Here is an 18,091-nt window from a genome sequence, read left to right on the forward strand (position 1 = left end):
CGTTCTACATTTGAAGAACTCTGCTTGGTGAGTATTGTTAAAACAGATAAGAAAACATATTTTCTGTATTTCTTTTCTCTTCATGTCTGCATTTTGGAAAGATTAAATATGTGGGGAGTACCTCGAGTCTAGTCTATTAGGGAATCAGCACTATTATCATTATAATTATTATTGGTAATAATAGTAGTAGTAGAAGTAGTAATACAATACAAAAAATACATTTGATTTGCAGCTTTTTTAGAAGAAATGCAGCTTAAAGTGATTTACAACAAGAAAATGAAAAGCACTTGGCAACAAATATAAAAATTGGACTAGAATAGAATGCCATACTTCATGTAAAGTAATACCCACTAAGATTTAAAAAAGAAACAAACATTGAATCCATAAAATAAAATTAATATGTATAAAGTCAAGTAGAAGCCAACATTTGGAAAGATTTGCATAAATGCGTATTTGGCCCGTCTCAGGAAGTCATAGCTTTTTAAGGATGATGTTAAAGAGTTAACTTTTTGGCTTTCTTTTTACCTAGATATTGATAAAGTATGCAACCCTGAATTTCTTTAAGATGTTGAGAAACAAACTTTGGTTTAACCATGACATACACTAAACAAAAATATAAACGCAACACTTTAGTTTTGGCTCCCATTTTTCATGCACTTTACTCAAATCTAAAACTTTTTTTTATACACAAAATAAACATCTCTCAAATATTGTTCACAAATCAGTCTGAATCTGTGTTAGTGAGCACTCCTCCTTTGCCGAGATTATCCATCCCACCTCACAGATGTGGCATTTCAAGATGCTGATTAGACAGCATGAATATTAAGCAGGTGTGCCTTTGAGTGGCCACAAGAAAAGGCCACTCTTAAATGTGCAGTTTTATTTCATTTCGGGGTTCAGGAAACCAGTCAGTTTTTTTTTCAAATCTTTATTTATACAACATTACAACAATGTGACTGGAGACTCTTTTTCAAGGGAGACCTTTTCTCATTGACACATTGAGGTTTTCTAGTGGCATTACAGTATCTGGTGTGACCATTTATATTCTTTCCAATAGATTTACACAGATGTGTAAACGGTATTTGAGAGAGATGGTTATTTTAGTGTATATGGAAAGTTATACATTTTTAATTGAGCGCATGAAAAAAAGGGAGCAAAAACAAAAGTGTTGCGTTTATATATTTTTTTCAGAGTATTTAAGATTACCGAGACACGTACCAGATGATCTCTGATATTTACTATGTGTATAAACAATGCAAATATGTGATATTGTGTTAGTTGTTTTTCTGGTGGTAGATAGGTGGAATCCAAGATGAACAGTTGCACTGGTTTAGTATTATTAGATGAGAGGAATTATTCAGAAAAATGCCCCACTGATTTCAAGTTCCTTTTATTTTCAACAGGAAACCATAATGACTTATGTTGAAGAGGAGCTCTTGAATATTCTGCAGAACTTAGAACATGAAGAGTTTAAGATGTTCAAATGGCTCCTGAAGCAGGATAACATCCTGGAAGGCTTTCCAGGCATCCCAGCAGCCCAGTTTAAGGTTAAGGGGAACAGGCAGGAAACAGTGGATCTGATGACACAGCAATATGGCGACCCAGGAGCTCTGGAGGTAACCTTGAAGTTTTTAGAAAAGATCAACAGGAACGATCTGGTGCAGCTTTTGCAGAACTCCAGCTCCAGAGGAAAAGGTCAGTCGTACAAAGGGAAATATAAACCTCTGAAAACAAAGCTGTCGCTTCATTAAAACTACAATATAATAATGTGACATGTTGCGTATGTTTGCCTTGTTTTTAGACCTCAACACACATTATGTTGGAGCTGAGGCAGAGGAGTTTAACATACAAGAGGAGTTGGTGCAGCAGTTTGCAGTGGATGTGACTTCAGATCCTGACACAACACATCCTGACCTTCTGTCTGCTGATGGGAGACAAGTACACCCTCAGAGATTTCGGAGATCGGTCATTGTTCTAGAAATACTTGCAGTGTTTGTGGGTGTGTGTGTGCTTTGCCTAGTTGTATACTTCAAGACACATTCTGTTGGTGCTCAGGCAGAGGGGTGTAACTTGCAGTTTGCAGAGTGTAAGACACAACTGAACCAACTTAATGAAACTCTGAGCATCTTAGGAAATCAGAAAATCAGTAAAGAAAACCCACTTGACACGTGTGTTACCCATAAGGCAGAGGTGGTTAATTTAAAGCAGGCAAACCTAATGGTGGCCCAGCAGTTTGCAGAGTGTAAGACACAACTGAACCAATTTAATGAAACTCTGAGCATCTTAGGAAAGCGTGTTATCCATAAGGTAGAGGGGGGAAACTTAAAGCAGGCAAAGCTAATGGTGGTCCAGCAGTTTGCAGTGGATGTGACTCTGGATCCTGTTACTGCAAATCCTTGGCTCATTCTGTCTGATGATGGGAAACAGGTATCTCATGGTGATGAGAGGAAGGAACTACCGGACAACCCTGAGAGATTTATTATATATGCAAACATCTTAGGAAAGCAGGGTTTCATTAAAGGAAAGTTTTACTATGAGATTCAGGTTAAAGGGAAGACGGCATGGGCTGTAGGAGTCGCCAAAGAGTCGATTAACAGGAAGGGACAAATCACACTGGATCCTGAAAAAGGTTTCTGGACAATGTGGTTGAGGAATGGGGATGAGTACGGAAATCTGGTCCGTCTCTCTCCGAAGTCGCCTCCTGAGAAGATTGGAGTGTTTGTGGACTATGAGGAGGGTCTGGTCTCCTTTTATGATGTAGATACTGCAGACCTTCTCTACTCCTTTACTGGTTGTTCCTTCACTGAGAAAATCTACCCATTCTTCAGTCCCGATCTTAATGACGGGGGTAAAAACTCTGCCCCTCTGATCATCTCTCCTGTCAATATGAAAGATTAATCATACTTCAAGATGTTTTCAATTAAAGGTGCTGTAAGCGGAATGGTTCTTTTAGCTAACTTCCTGTCAGTTACTGCAGTTAGCAGTCCCCTCGCTCGTCCCTACGTCACCACATTAATGCACTGCGGTCTTCAAGCAGCGAGTTATCTAGCATCATCTCAGATCCATAAGTGTGATAAAACATGATAAAAACCATCAAAACAGACATTGGGAAGGATTTTTACATGCCCCACCATTGTAGGCGCATAAATATTCACCCATCTGTCGCTCTGGCGTGCACCGGCAGTGAGACCATGAGTGAGACGGGTGTCGGTTTGTAGCGTTCTCTCTTGTGATTGGATATACATTTCGGGATCCTCCAATAAGTTTATTTGCCGATTACATGCAGAGCAGCTTTATGAAATGCGCACATTATGTAAGTGATCACTGTATGAATAAATAGCAATTTAACACAAATATTGACATAAATAAACCGCTTACTTCACCTTTAAACTAGTTGATTACACTTTTACTCAGATTGTAGAAGTAAAGTTTAAAGTTGGGCAAAGTTGAGCTGTGAATAACATGAGGTTTGCTAGACCTGGGTTTAACTGCAACTGTGCCTGTCCTTCCATTCCCTGACAACGTTCCTTACAGTAGAAAATGACAATTGAAACCTTTGGGAAAGCTTCTTGTAGCCTTCCCCTAAACCATGACAATGAATAATCTTTGTTTTTAAGATCTTTTGGGAGCTGTTTTGATGATCCCATTCTGTCTCACTTCAGCAGAGAGTCAAAGAGAAGTGCAACTTGCATTTAGGCACCTAAAATAAATTTTCTCATGATTAAACAGACAATTCTATGAGGTTCAAGGCTTAACAACATAATCCAACCAACTTTGTGTTTAAAATCATCAGTTTTACATGCTGTTACAGGCATTAAAATCAACAAAACCACAAGGGTTCCCATATTTTTGCACAGCCAGTTTTTCACATTTTATTTTATTTCATACAACCAAATACTGCTTTTCAAAAAATCTTTGTTTGGAAAACATCCCAGTACTTAGCTGTTCCTGGTAAATTAAAGACATACCACTTTTATATATTTTTTGTGAAAGCAGAGTCAATTATAATGCCGGCTGAGAGGGGTTCCCAAACTTTTTCATATGATTGTACATAATGGAAAAAAGCTGTATCCAAAATCTGTTTGGACAGAAGCTTTGGACAGAAATATGATCGTAAAAATTAAATAACAATAGTCCTCTTAGCCAAGGGTGAATAGTGCTTAGATGTGTTTTGGCATTAGTTGGAAAAAGTCCCTGGAGAAAAAAAAAATGTGTTGATAAAAAACTTCAAACCCTCTTTTACAGAAGAGGATTAGGGCCGCACATAAAAAAAAATTAACAACCCCATCCAGGTTACACCCAGCAGGGGTTGGGGAGGATGCAGGGTAATGGGGGTGCAGTGTAAATAATGGTACTCTACTTCATATGCTATGGGGAAGCTCAAAGGTACAACTGTTCTGGTCTTATATCCATGACTATATAAAAAACAATTAACAGTCAAGATATTACTTTAATTCAAAGTGTGTACATTTTCAATGGAAATCCGAGACAATGAAGTGAAAAAAAAAAATTTAATGAAAAAACCCAATAGGCCTACATTTCTATGAGAAATTTTCAAATTCACAATTTCAAATGTCTCGGACGATTTTCTTGTCAAGGGACCCATGGAGACTGCTCATGCCAATGTTCACGTTTGCATCATCAACTGAAAGATTCTGAGGAGAATAAGCACTTAATAACTAGGCCTTGAATCCAACGCATTGCAAATATCTCGTGTCTACAAAGCATTGTTTTACCCTGACGATAGTTTAATCTTAACAACTCAAAAGATAAAAATGTAGTGACTTTTTGACTAAGTGTCATTAGAGTAGAGTGTGACCTGATTGAATGTATTACATTACCCCAATGGGTGTTTTAGGCTTTGTTTTAAGAAATGGTCAAATGTGTAATCTTTAAAATTATTTAAAGATTAATTTATCGGCTGGATTATTCAATTTGGGCTCATTAAATGTACAGTATGCTGAATTAAGTGGCATTTTTCAGAGCAGACTTGGTAAACATATTCATACTGTAAGTATGTTTTAATTAGTGTATAGTAAATAAGAAAACTTTTTTTTTTAAATCACCCTACAATAAGCGCTTTATATCTACATAGGAGCGTAGCAATTTACTCTTGTAACAGGCAGAGTTTGTATTGTCTTTGGTCATTGCACATTAAAACATTCAGTAAACCTACAAATAGTGAAATACAGCTCTTTGCTTCCATCTAGCGGCGAATGTGGAGAACTACAACTAAAAATCAGGAAATACTTCTGTACAAACCCCTCCCTCTTCCATATTCTCACCACCAGTAACCGTTAGCTTTGAGCCACAGTTGTCCAGAGATAAGACACAAGGCTGCATGAGAAATATGTCCCTGGTAAGTCTTGACATTTTAACGTGTTCACCATGTTGTTGTTAAAGTATAAAACATTGGTTTACTTACAGTACACAGCTGGCTCAAAACTTATTGTAACTTTAAACCGACTTCCTTTTGCTGTTGTTAGTGTCCAGCTGGGGATGATGTAACAGTTTTTTTGCAGGCAGCTCTGTTTGCACGTCTTTGCCTGTGTGTTGACTTTAGCCTCGCATATAAACTGATTGTAAAGGGAAATCATTTGCATTTAAAATAGTGTGTGCCAAAGTACTTAAGAAAGATATTTTAAAATACAACCAAATCCTTAAAACATATAAATGTAGATGTGTCAGGCATTAGATTGACTGTTGAGAGAACTGAACTGTTTATTGGACCCCATCCAGGTTACACCCAGCAGTGGTGGGGGAGGACGCTGCAAATAATGGTTCTCTACTTCATATGCTATGGCGATTTCAAAGGTACAAGTATCCATGACTATATAAAAAACTATTATCGTTGATATTGCTTTCACTCAAAGTTTGTACATATTCGTACATCTCAATGTATTTAATGACTTTAATGACTTCATCTCACACTGAATAAGTTCAAACTGCACGAAAACATATTCTTTTCTAAAGGAGAGCCTTCACTGTATCTTTTTGTGTTGTGTTGTAGCGTGCTCTATTATAATGAATGTTATTTTGATACAGGCTAGTTTGTACACACATTGAGCTTTTTCTTTCCTTTTGCCTCTTGCTTATATATATTTTCTCCACTGCTATACCCAGGTTGTCTAATAGTATGTCATTGCTATTTGTGGTTTGTGTGTGTGTGTGTGTGTGTATGTGAGTGAGTGAGTGAAAAAAAAACACATATTATCCTCAGGAGGTGTGGAACACAGACTTTTCAGGGTCTGACTAACTTGGGAATGTCAAGTTTACAACTTTACGATTAGATAAAAGCTCAATTGTGTGATAAGTGTATTGGGCTGCCCCCAAGTAACCAAATTGTTTCATGTATAATAAACTCAACAGGCTAAACACACTATCCTCAAGCCTAAACTTTTCTCTGAATTCTACCAGGGAAACAAAAAGGAAAAGCTTCCAGAGAAGATCTTGAAAGAACTAGAGCAATTAAGCCCAGATGAGTTTAAGAAACTCAAATGGCACCTGAAAGGGGATACCGAGATTCCAGCATCTCGACTGACTGAGGCAAAGGAGCCGGACACAGTGGATCTGATGGTACAGAAATATGGCGGCACTGGAGCTCTGGAGGAAACCATGAGGCTCTTGGAAAAGATCAGCAGGAATGATCTGGTGCAAAACTTGCAGAACTCCAGCTCAGGACTAAAAGGTAAGTTGGAAGAAAGGAAGATATAAACTTCTGAAAATATAGGTTTTCTAATAAAAAAATGTAATTAAAAATATAATAATGGGACATATGCATATGTTTTTTCTTCTTCTACTTCTGTTACAGCACATCCTAAACTTCTGTCTGGTGATGGGAAACTGGAACATCATGGTGAAGATAGTTTGACACTAGCAGACAACCCTGATAGATTTTGGAGATTTGTTTCAGCAGTACTGGCAGTGTGTTTGGGTGGGTGTGTGTCATACCTCATAAACTTAAAGACACATTGCGCTTGTGCTCAGGCAGAGGGGTGTAACTTAAAGCAGGCAAAGCTAACAGTGGTCCAGCATTGTGCAGTAGATGTGACTCTGGATCCTGATACAGCAAATCCTTGGCTCATCCTGTCTGATGATGGGAAACAGGTATATTGTGGTGATGAGAGGAAGAAACTACTGAACAACCCTGAGAGGTTTAATATGTATCCTAATGTCTTAGGAAAGCAGGGTTTCATTGAAGGAACATTTTACTTTGAGGTTCAGGTTAAAGGGAAGACGGCCTGGGATTTAGGAGTCGCCAAAGAGTCGATTAACAGGAAGGGAACAACCACAGTGGATCCTGAAAAAGGTTTCTGGACAATGCGGTTGAGGAATGGGGATGAGTACCAAGCTAATGACAGTCCGGCTGTCCCTCTCTCTCTGAAGTCGCCTCCTGAGAAGATTGGAGTGTTTGTGGACTATGAGGAGGGTCTGGTCTCCTTTTATGATGTAGATACTGCAGACCTTCTCTACTCCTTTACCGGTTGTTCCTTCACTGAGAAAATCTATCCATACTTCAGTCCCAGTCATAATGACAAAGGTAAAAACTCTGCCCCTCTGATCATCTCTCTTGTCAATCTGAAAGAGTAATCATACTTTAAAGTGTTTTCAGTTATTCTAGTGGATTACACTTTTACTCAGATTGAAGAAGTAAAGTTTAAAGTTGGTCAGAGTTGAGCTGTGAATAACACAAGGTCACCAAGCCAAACCTACAATAATAATCCATGGGTTTCAAACGGTTTCCCTATTTAACATGTGGTGGCAGTAATGTGCCAGGTACTATACCAAATAAAAGCACCAAGAAAATGTAACTATCATGGTCTCTGTACAAGTAAGTAAAAACACATTTTAAAGTTATCAAAAGCTGCTGAGGGCCTTTAAAATATAATATTTGTGTGAAGACATGTATATACACTATTTCAAATTCTGGTTAATTTGTTTTCTTTATTTGTTAATTTATTTTTGTTGTAATCCATCCTGGCTTTTACTGTTGTAACAGATGTGACCGCCTGCACATAAGATGCTTGAGATTCGTACATATTATTTAATCTGTTAGATTTGGATCTAAAAATGTGGATTCAAATGTGTAATAAATGAAATAAGGTTAACTGTTGGATGAATGGAAATACAAGGACCAGTGGACAGTTTTGTTTAGTTGTTTGTAAACTGCAGAAAAATAGACTTTTGATTTAAGTTGTTTTGAGAAATGTGTGTCTGATATTGCAATTTAATGTTAATAAATGTTATCAAATGTGGATTTTTTTTTTGCCTCTTAACGATGTGTATACCTCCTCAGACAAGGATGGAAACTTCAATACAGGATTCTAACTGCTGATAAAGTGATGCATATAAACTTGTGGTTAGCCACTGAGAGATGTTTACATGACAAGTGTCACATATTCTGCTGCAAGAGGGAGGTGCTACCTCTCTCTGTACATGACTAGCAGATGTTATGACCTTTTAAGGATGAAACATAGGACAATAGATAGACTCTGAACTATCGTAATAATTAATTTTTGTGCTGAAGGATGTACATCTCCTAACATGTGAATATGTGATTGTGTTGTTTACATGTGGGAACCTGACGTTTATGACAAGTTGTACAAAACCAAAAGATGACAAGAAGTGGCAGTTGTTTTGGGGGGAAGTGAAAATATGTCAGGAAGAGGAAGTCAATGATAACCCAACACCCATCTCTCCTTGACTAAAGATCTCAAAGGCAACTTTAGGTGTAAAAGTGTTATTTTGAAAAGTTTAACTGGATTGGTCATCTTCTACATTCGAAGAACCCTGCTTGGTGAGTAGTGTTAAACAGATTAGAGCACATGTGTTTCTTTCCTCTTTGTCTCTGCATTTTGGTTTTGATTAAAACTATTCAGAGTACTTTTACCAGCCTTGTCCGTCATGGGATTATTATGGGAAGTTTCAGTAGTAGTAGAAATATGATACAACTATGTGAAAAGCTCCTGTTATAGATGAAATGCAGCTCAGAGTGATTTACAATGAGGAACTTAGAAGCACTGACTTAAAATGCAAATCAAGTAGAACACAACATTTTGAAAAGAAGTGCAAAAAATAACTGCTTGGTTAGTATTATTAAAACAGTTTAAGAAACATTTTCTGTTTCTTCCCTCTTTGTCTCTGCATTTTGGTCAGATAAAATATGTAGAGAGGACTTTTTTCAGTCTTGTCTGCCATGGAATCATAATTTTTACAATTATTGTTTTATTATCTGTAGAAAGAGTTTAACACTTGAATCAAGAAGTCATATTTAGTTAAATAAATCAAATAATTTAAGTAAATTAGTAAACTAATATTAAGTGACCTGGATTTCCTGTTGTCTACAGGTAGTGTGTTAATTAGATAGGAAGGGAGATATCCCACTGGCTCCTGAAAAAGGTTTCTATGTTGAGATGCAGTCTTTACAGTGGCAAAAGGTGTTGAATCGGATGATTTGTGTTTTACCTCTCTACAAGAGTGGCACTGGTGGTATATTCTTATATCTTGATTTGTAATCAGACAAGGCGCATGTAGTGACACACTCACGGATAATTAGTATTTTAGACTTTTTGAATGTATTTTACCCACTAGTTTGTTAGAGTAGGGCGGTTGTTTTCAGAAGAGAGTCACTGTTCAATAGTCACAGTTAGACAGTTAGTTGGTGAACAGAGTGGACCATTAAGCAGCACAAGAAACACATGCTATCCTCAGGAGGTGTGGAACACAGACTTTTCATGGTCTGCCTCTCTTGGCCATGTCAAATTTACGAGAGGATAAAAGCTCAATTGTGTGATAAGTGTATTGGGCTGCCCCCAAGTAACCAAATTGTTTCATGTATAATAAACTCAACAGGCTAAACACACTATCCTCAAGCCTAAACTTTTCTCTGAATTTTACCAGGAAGACAAAATGGAAAAGCTTTCAGAGAAGATCTTGAAAGAACTAGAGCAATTAAGCCCAGATGAGTTTAAGAAATTCAAATGGCACCTGAAAGAGGATAAAGAGATTCCAGCATCTCGACTGACTGAGGCAAAGGAGCTGGACACAGTGGATCTGATGGGGCAGAAATATGGCGGCACTGGAGCTCTCGAGGTAACCTTGAGGCTCTTGGAAAAGATCAGCAGGAACGATCTGGTGCAAAACTTGCAGAACTTCAGCTCAGGACTAACAGGTAAGTTGGGAGAAAGGAAGATATAAACTTCTGAAAATATAGGTGTTTTCTAATAAAAAAAAATTTAATTAGTTAAAAATATAATAATGGGACATATTGCATATGTTTCTTCTTCTTCTACTTCTTTTACAGCACATCCTAAACTTCTGTCTGGTGATGGGAAACTTGAACATCATGGTGAAGATAGTTTGAGACTAGCAGACAACCCTGATAGATTTTGGAGATTTGTTTCAGCAGTACTGGCAGCGTGTTTGGCTTACAATATATACCTAGACACACAGTTTGCAGAGTGTAAGACACAACTGAAACAATGTAATGAAACTGTCAGCATCTTAGGAAAGCGTGTAAATTCTATCACAAGTGTTACCCATAAGGCAGAGGGGGGTAAATTAAAGCAGACAAAGCTAATGGTGGCCCAGCAGTTTGCAGTAGATGTGACTCTGGATCCTGATACAGCACATCCTAACCTCATCCTGTCTGATGATGGGAAACAGGTATATGATAGTGATGTGAAGAAGAAACTACCGGACAACCCTGAGAGGTTTAATTACACTGTGAGCGTCTTAGGAAAGCAGGGTTTCATTGAAGGAAAATTTTACTTTGAGGTTCAGGTTAAAGGGAAGACTAAGTGGACCTTAGGAGTCGCCAAAGAGTCGATTAACAGGAAGGGACCAATCACAGTGGATCCTAAAATAGGTTTCTGGACAATGCGGTTGAGGGATGGGGATGAGTACGTAGTTGATGACAGTCCGCCTGTCAGTCTCTCTCCGAAGTCGCCTCCTGAGAAGATTGGAGTGTTTGTGGACTATGAGGAGGGTCTGGTCTCCTTTTATGATGCAGATACTGCAGATCTTCTCTACTCCTTTACCAACTGCCCTTTCACAGAGACAATCTACCCATACTTTAGTCCTGGTCTTAATAACAAAGGTAAAAACTCTGCCCCTATGATCATTACTCCTGTCAATCTGAAAGATTAATCACACGTGTCGTTGTTTTCAGTTATTCTAGTGGACGACACTTTTACTCAGATTGAAGAAGTAAAGTTTAAAGTTGGTCAGAGTTGAGCTGTGAATAACATGAGGTCACCAAGACAAACCTACAATACCTTTAAGAATATAAAATAACTATATTATCTCAGTTGAAAGTACCCACTGTCGTTTGTAACCAGTTGTGATGCTATACATTAATGATCAGGACTGAGTTTTGTTTGTACCTTGTATTATACAAACATGTAGCATTCAGGTATTGAATTACACATTCCTAATTGCGAAGTCTATCAAATTAAAAGTGGGATTTACAGTGACATGGGTTTCACACAATAACCCTAAATAACAAGTGGTGGCAGTAATGTGCCATGTCACATCATATCAAATAAAAACGCCAAGAAGATGTAACTATCATGGTCTCTGTTTTGAAAAAAGTAAATAAATAAATTAAATGCACCAGACTGAGACTGTGCACATTAACGTATCGCTGAGAACCTTAACGTTTGACTCGTAAAAGTAAGGACACATTCTAAATTGATCAAAGGCTGTGGAGGGACTTTTTTTAAATCTAAGTTTAGTTTTAAGTATTAATAAAAGCAAAGTTGTTCATTAGTAACGGACAGGTTATATGAAAAGAATAAATAAAAAACTATTTATGCCACATATATCAAAATACCCTAAATAATCCCTCCCTAGTCACTGCCAGTGAGCATATGTCAGTCAGTATCAGTCAGTCACAATAGTAATCAAGGTTAAGGGAATGGGAAGACTGTATTTCCATTTGTGGAGGAACTTTTAAATAGAATATGTGGTAATGACATGTAATCTATATACTATACATATTTCAAATTCTGGTTGAGTTCTTTATTGTTTCATTTACTTTTTGCTGTATCCCCTCCCAGCTTTGTGACATACAAGTGGCTTCACCTAAACTGCTTGAGAATTGTATTTCTTTATTATCTGTTAAGATTTGTCAAATGTGGATGTAAATGTGTATTAAATGAAATTAAGTTGACTGATGGATTGATTGATTAAATACAATGATGACTCATGGAAAGTTTTGTTCAGGTTTGTTTGTAAACTGCAGGAAAACAGGCTTTTGATTTAAGTTGTGTTGAAACATTTTAACAAGTCTGATATTTCATTTATACGTACAAATGTTATATTGCAATGTAATGCTTTGAAATGTAAATCAATTAAATGCAATAAGAGTTTGTTGTTTTTAGTCAAATAAATGTTGGACTTTAGTTTATGTCATTAATACATAAAAAATAAATATAAAGTTTTGGATTTCCAAATAAAGTGACACTGAGGTTTGTGTTGTTAAGTGAAACTTTCCTTACTCCTTTGAATGACACATCAACTGCACAAGTTTAAAAATATTAAAAGGTGACTGATTGATGTATTACAAATACAGATTACTTTTCTATAATATGAAAACTTACAAATGGGGGATAAATGTCTTTAGAAACAGTCTGAAAATGAATTTGGTGCAGTATAACAAGGTGCCACTAGATGGGGCTGCTTTATCAATCCTAAAACAGATTGGTGAGGTGCCTTGCTCTACTGCCTGCCAAAGTTTGTCCAATAATATTTCAAATAAATAATGTAGTGCCTGGCATTATATAGTTGATTATAACAAATGTTCAGGTTGGGCTGGACTCTCTGACCAGGCTCCCTCATTGTTAGGCAATAGACTTGTAATGAATGTAAAAATTGGGACAGAATAGAATGCCATAATTCATGTTAAATAAAATGTGGTCTGCCTGAAGGGGTTACCGGGATCGTTCAGTGACTATACAACAATTTAACGGTTTGTGAGGTTTACTGAGTGGTATTATCAGGTTCTCTATAGAATTGTGAAATGTTGGGGCGCTCCGGTGGCGTAATGGATGGAGAGAAATCCGACCCGTGGACCTTTACTACAGGTCACCCCCCCTCTCTCTCTCTCTCTGTCTACCCATTTCAACTCTGTACTATCTAATAAAAAAAGCTTGAAAAATGCCAAAAAAAAAGAAAGAATTGTGAAATGTTGCCTCTCTCTGCACTAGTATTCTGTATCTTAGTCACTGTTTTTATTTTAAATTTTGCAAAATAAAATGTTTTAACTACACATGAAAGAATGGAATCAAAGCGATTTCCAATAATAACCTGCTTCAATGAATACATTGCAACAGGTGGTCAAAGTGGGGATTTGAACATTAAATAGAAAACATTAAGTGCATTCAGAAATAATCTATGAATCTTTTCACCAGTAAATTTGTGAACACATCTCAGATATGATGAAAACCTAAATGCACGCTTCTACGCCGCAAGATTACCATCTGCATGGTGGTTTTGACAGTGCTGACAATTGCAGACGGAAGTATATGTTTGATTGTGTTTTTTTTTTTACTTAATCTGATCTTTTGGGGGAAGCGAGCTGAACATTTAACAGCAGGAAGAGGAAGCCAAAGTTAATCTGCGACCCATCTCTCCTTGACTGAAGAGCTCGAAGGAACTTTAGGTCTAAAATACCAAGTGTCATTTTAAATAGTTAACTTCATTTATCATCGTTCTACATTTGAAGAACTCTGCTTGGTGAGTATTGTTAAAACAGATAAGAAAACATATTTTCTGTATTTCTTTTCTCTTCATGTCTGTATTTTGAAAAGATTAAATATGTGGGGAGTACCTCGAGTCTAGTCTATTAGGGAATCAGCACTATTATCATTATAATTATTATTGGTAATCATAGTAGAAGAAGTAATACAATACAAATAAAATGATTGAATTGCAGTTTTTTCAGAAGAAATGCACCTTAAAGTGATTTACAACAAGAAAATGAAAAGCACTTGGCAACAAATATAAAAATTGGACTAGAATAGAATTCCATACTTCATGTAAAGTAATACCCACTAAGATTTAAAAAAGAAACAAACATTGAATCCATAAAATAAAATGAATATGTATAAAGTCAAGTAGAAGCCACCATTTGGAAAGATTTGCATAAATGCGTATTTGGCCCGTCTCAGGAAGTCATAGCTTTTTAAGGATGATGTTAAAGAGTTAACTTTTTGGCTTTCTTTTTACCTAGATATTGACAAAGTATGCAACCCTGAATTTCTTTAAGATGTTGAGAAACAAACTTTGGTTTAACCATGACATACACTAAACAAAAATATAAACACTTTTTGGCTCCCATTTTTCATGCACTTAACTTAATCTAAAACTTTTTCTATACACAAAATAAACATCTCTCTCAAATATTGTTCACAAATCAGTCTGAATCTGTGTTAGTGAGCACTTCTCCTTTGCCGAGATTATCCATCCCACCTCACAGATGTGGCATTTGAAGATGCTGATTACACAGCATGAATATTAAGCAGGTTTGCCTTTGAGTGGCCACAAGAAAAGGCCACTCTTTAATGTGCAGTTTTATTTTATTTCGGGGGTCAGGAAACCAGTCAGTTTTTTTTCAAATCTTTATTTATACAACATTACAACAATGTGACTGGAGACTCTTTTTGAAGGGAGACCTTTTCCCATTTACACGTTGAGGTGTTCTGGTGGCATTACAGTATCTGGTGTGACCATTTATATTCTTTCCAATAGATTTACACAGATGTGTGAACGGTATTTGAGAGAGATGGTTATTTTAGTGTATATGGAAAGTTATACATTTTTAATTGAGCGCATGAAAAAAGGGAGCAAAAACAAAAGTGTTAAGTTTATATATTTTTTTCAGTGTATTAAAGATTACAGAGACTTGTACAAGATGATCTGTGATATTTACTATGTGTATAAACAATGCAAATATGTGATATTGTGTTAGTTGTTTTTCTGGTGGTAGATAGGTGGAATCCAAGATGAACAATTGCACTGGTTTAGTATTATTAGATTAGAGGAATTATTCAGAAAAATTAATTCCTTTCATTTTCAACAGGAAGCCATAATGACGGATGATAAAGAGGAGCTCTTGAATATTCTGCAGAACTTAGAACATGAAGAGTTCAAGATCTTCAAATGGTTCCTGAAGCAGGATAACACCCTGGAAGGCTTTCCAGGCATCCCAGCAGCCCAGTTTAAGGTTAGGGGGAACAGGCAGGAAACAGTGGATATGATGACACAGCAATATGGCGGCCCTGGAGCTCTGGAGGTAACCTTGAAGTTTTTAGAAAAGATCAACAGGAACGATCTGGTGCAGCTTTTGCAGAACTCCAGTTCCGGAGGAAAAGGTAAGTCGTTAAAAAGGGAAATATAAACCTCTGTTAACAAAGCTGTTGCTTCATTAAAATTACAATATAATAATGTGACATGTTGCGTTTATTTGCCTTGTTTTTAGACCTCAAGACACATTACGTTGGAGCTGAGGCAGAGGAGTTCAACATACAAGAGGAGTTGGTGCAGCAGTTTGCAGTGGATGTGACTTCAGATCCTGACACAGCACATCCTGACCTTCTGTCTGCTGATGGGAGACAAGTTCACCCTGAGAGATTTCGGAGATTGGTTATTGTTCTAGCAATACTTGCAGTGTTTGTGGGTGTGTGTGGGATTTGCCTAGTTGTGTACTTCAAGACACATTCTGTTGGTGCTCAGGCAGAAGAGGGTAACTTAACGCAGGAAAAGCTAATGCTGGTCCAGCAGTTTGCAGAGTGTAAGACACAACTGAACCAATGTAATGAAACTCTGAGCAACTTAGTTAAGCGTGTTATCCATAAGGTAGAGGGGGGTAACTTAAAGCAGGAAAAGCTAATGGTGGTCCAGCAGTTTGCAGTGGATGTGACTCTGGATCCTGTTACAGCATATCCTAAACTCATTCTGTCTGATGATGGGAAACGGGTACATCATAGTGATAAAAGGAAGAAACTACCGAACAACCCTGAGAGGTTTAATAAGACTGCGACCATTTTAGGAAAGCAGGGTTTCATTAAAGGAAAATTTTACTTTGAGGTTCAGGTTAAAGGGAAGACGGCCTGGGATTTAGGAGTCGCCAAAGAGTCGATTAACAGGAAGGGAAAAATCGTACTGGCTCCTAAATATGGTATCTGGACAATGTCGTTGAGGAATGGGGATGAGTACGAAGCTCCATTTGTCCATCTCTCTCTGAAGTCGCCTCCTGAGAAGATTGGAGTGTTTGTGGACTATGAGGAGGGTCTGGTCTCCTTTTATGATGTAGATACAGCAGATCTTCTCTACTCCTTTACTGGTTGTTCCTTCACTGAGAAACTCTATCCATTCTTCAGTCCCTGTCTTAATGACGAAGGTAAAAACTCGGCCCCTATGATCATCACTCCTGTCAATCTGAAAGAGTAATCATACTTTAAGATGTTTTCAGTTATTCTAGTGGATTACATTTTAATCAAGATTGTAGACGTTAAGTTTAAAATTGGCCAGAGTTGAGCTGTGAACATGAGGTCAAACGTACAATACCTTTATGAATAATAAAGAATTATATTTTATCAATTTAAAGTAAGCACTGGTATTTGTATACAGTTTTGATGGTAAACATATGATTCTTTCTTTTCTTTTCTTGTATTTTAGTAGGTATTACTGTGGATTGCCATCTATTAAATCAAATTTAGGATATACAGGACATCCCTGGGTTAACATGATTCCCCTAATTAACAGGTGGTGGCAGTAATGTGCCAGGTAACATATCAAATAAAACTGCCATAATAGGTTGTAGAAGTAATGTTAAAAGTTGGGAAAAGTTGAGCTGTGAATAACATGAGGTCACCAAGACAAACCTACAATACCTTTAAGAATATAAAATAACTATATTATCTCAGTTGAAAGTACCCACTGTCGTTTGTAACCAGTTGTGATGCTATACATTAATGATCAGGTCTGACTTTTGTTTGTACCTTGTATTATACAAACATGTAGCATTCAGGTATTGAATTACACATTCCTAATTGCGAAGTCTATCAAATTAAAAGTGGGATTTACAGTGACATGGGTTTCACACAATAACCCTAAATAACAGGTGGTGGCAGTAATGTGCGAAGTAACAAATCAAATAGAAACACCAAGAAGATGTAACTATCATGGTCTCTGTTTTGAAAAAAGTAAATAAATAAATTAAATGCACCAGACTGAGACTGTGCACATTAACGTATCGCTGAGAACCTTAACGTTTGACTCGTAAAAGTAAGGACACATTCTAAATTGATCAAAGGCTGTGGAGGGACTTTTTTTAAATCTAAATCTTTTTATTTAGTTTTAAGTATTAATAAATGCAAAGTTGTTCATTAGTAACGGACAGGTTATATGAAAAGAATAAATAAAAAACTATTTATGCCACATATATCAAAATACCCTAAATAATCCCTCCCTAGTCACTGCCAGTGAGCATATGTCAGTCAGTATCAGTCAGTCACAATAGTAATCAAGGTTAAGGGAATGGGAAGACTGTATTTCCATTTGTGGAGGAACTTTTAAATAGAATATGTGGTAATGACATGTAATCTATATACTATACATATTTCAAATTCTGGTTGAGTTCTTTATTGTTTCATTTACTTTTTGCTGTATCCCCTCCCAGCTTTGTGACATACAAGTGGCTTCACCTAAACTGCTTGAGAATTGTATTTCTTTATTATCTGTTAAGATTTGTCAAATGTGGATGTAAATGTGTATTAAATGAAATTAAGTTGACTGATGGATTGATTGATTAAATACAATGATGACTCATGGAAAGTTTTGTTCAGGTTTGTTTGTAAACTGCAGGAAAACAGGCTTTTGATTTAAGTTGTGTTGAAACATTTTAACAAGTCTGATATTTCATTTATACGTACAAATGTTATATTGCAATGTAATGCTTTGAAATGTAAATCAATTAAATGCAATTAGAGTTTGTTGTTTTTAGTCTAATAAATGTTGGACTTTGGTTTATGTCATTAATACATAAAAAATAAATATAAAGTTTTGGATTTCCAAATAAAGTGACACT

The 18,091-nt window shown here is 36.7% G+C and overlaps 2 protein-coding genes across 2 annotated transcripts; both read left to right on the forward strand.

The window, feature by feature from the left end:
* Positions 1 to 1,412: 1,412 nt before the first annotated feature.
* Positions 1,413 to 11,148, forward strand: LOC307268730 (uncharacterized protein; the record flags this gene model as incomplete). The annotated part of the gene is made up of 5 exons (XM_080051466.1): positions 1,413 to 1,695; positions 1,802 to 1,938; positions 2,056 to 2,880; positions 9,901 to 10,171; positions 10,304 to 11,148. The coding sequence occupies 5 exons, from the start codon at positions 1,413 to 1,415 to the stop codon at positions 11,146 to 11,148; spliced, it is 2,361 nt and encodes a 786-aa protein (XP_079907592.1).
* Positions 5,321 to 8,172, forward strand: LOC307268237 (E3 ubiquitin-protein ligase TRIM21-like). The gene is made up of 4 exons (XM_080050786.1): positions 5,321 to 5,359; positions 5,740 to 5,814; positions 6,418 to 6,688; positions 6,812 to 8,172. Exons 2-4 carry the CDS (start codon positions 5,800 to 5,802, stop codon positions 7,588 to 7,590), a joined length of 1,065 nt encoding a protein of 354 aa, XP_079906912.1. The 5' UTR covers positions 5,321 to 5,359; positions 5,740 to 5,799; the 3' UTR covers positions 7,591 to 8,172.
* Positions 11,149 to 18,091: the final 6,943 nt, after the last annotated feature.

The sequence above is a fragment of the Ammodytes marinus genome (assembly GCF_949987685.1).
Source record: "Ammodytes marinus genome assembly, chromosome: 22".
NCBI lineage: Eukaryota > Metazoa > Chordata > Actinopteri > Uranoscopiformes > Ammodytidae > Ammodytes > Ammodytes marinus.

Coding starts and splice junctions, on each gene's coding strand:
- LOC307268237 (XM_080050786.1), top strand. Junction 6,689..6,811: donor CTCCAGCTCAGGACTAAAAG/GTAAGTTGGAAG, acceptor CTTCTGTTACAG/CACATCCTAAACTTCTGTCT.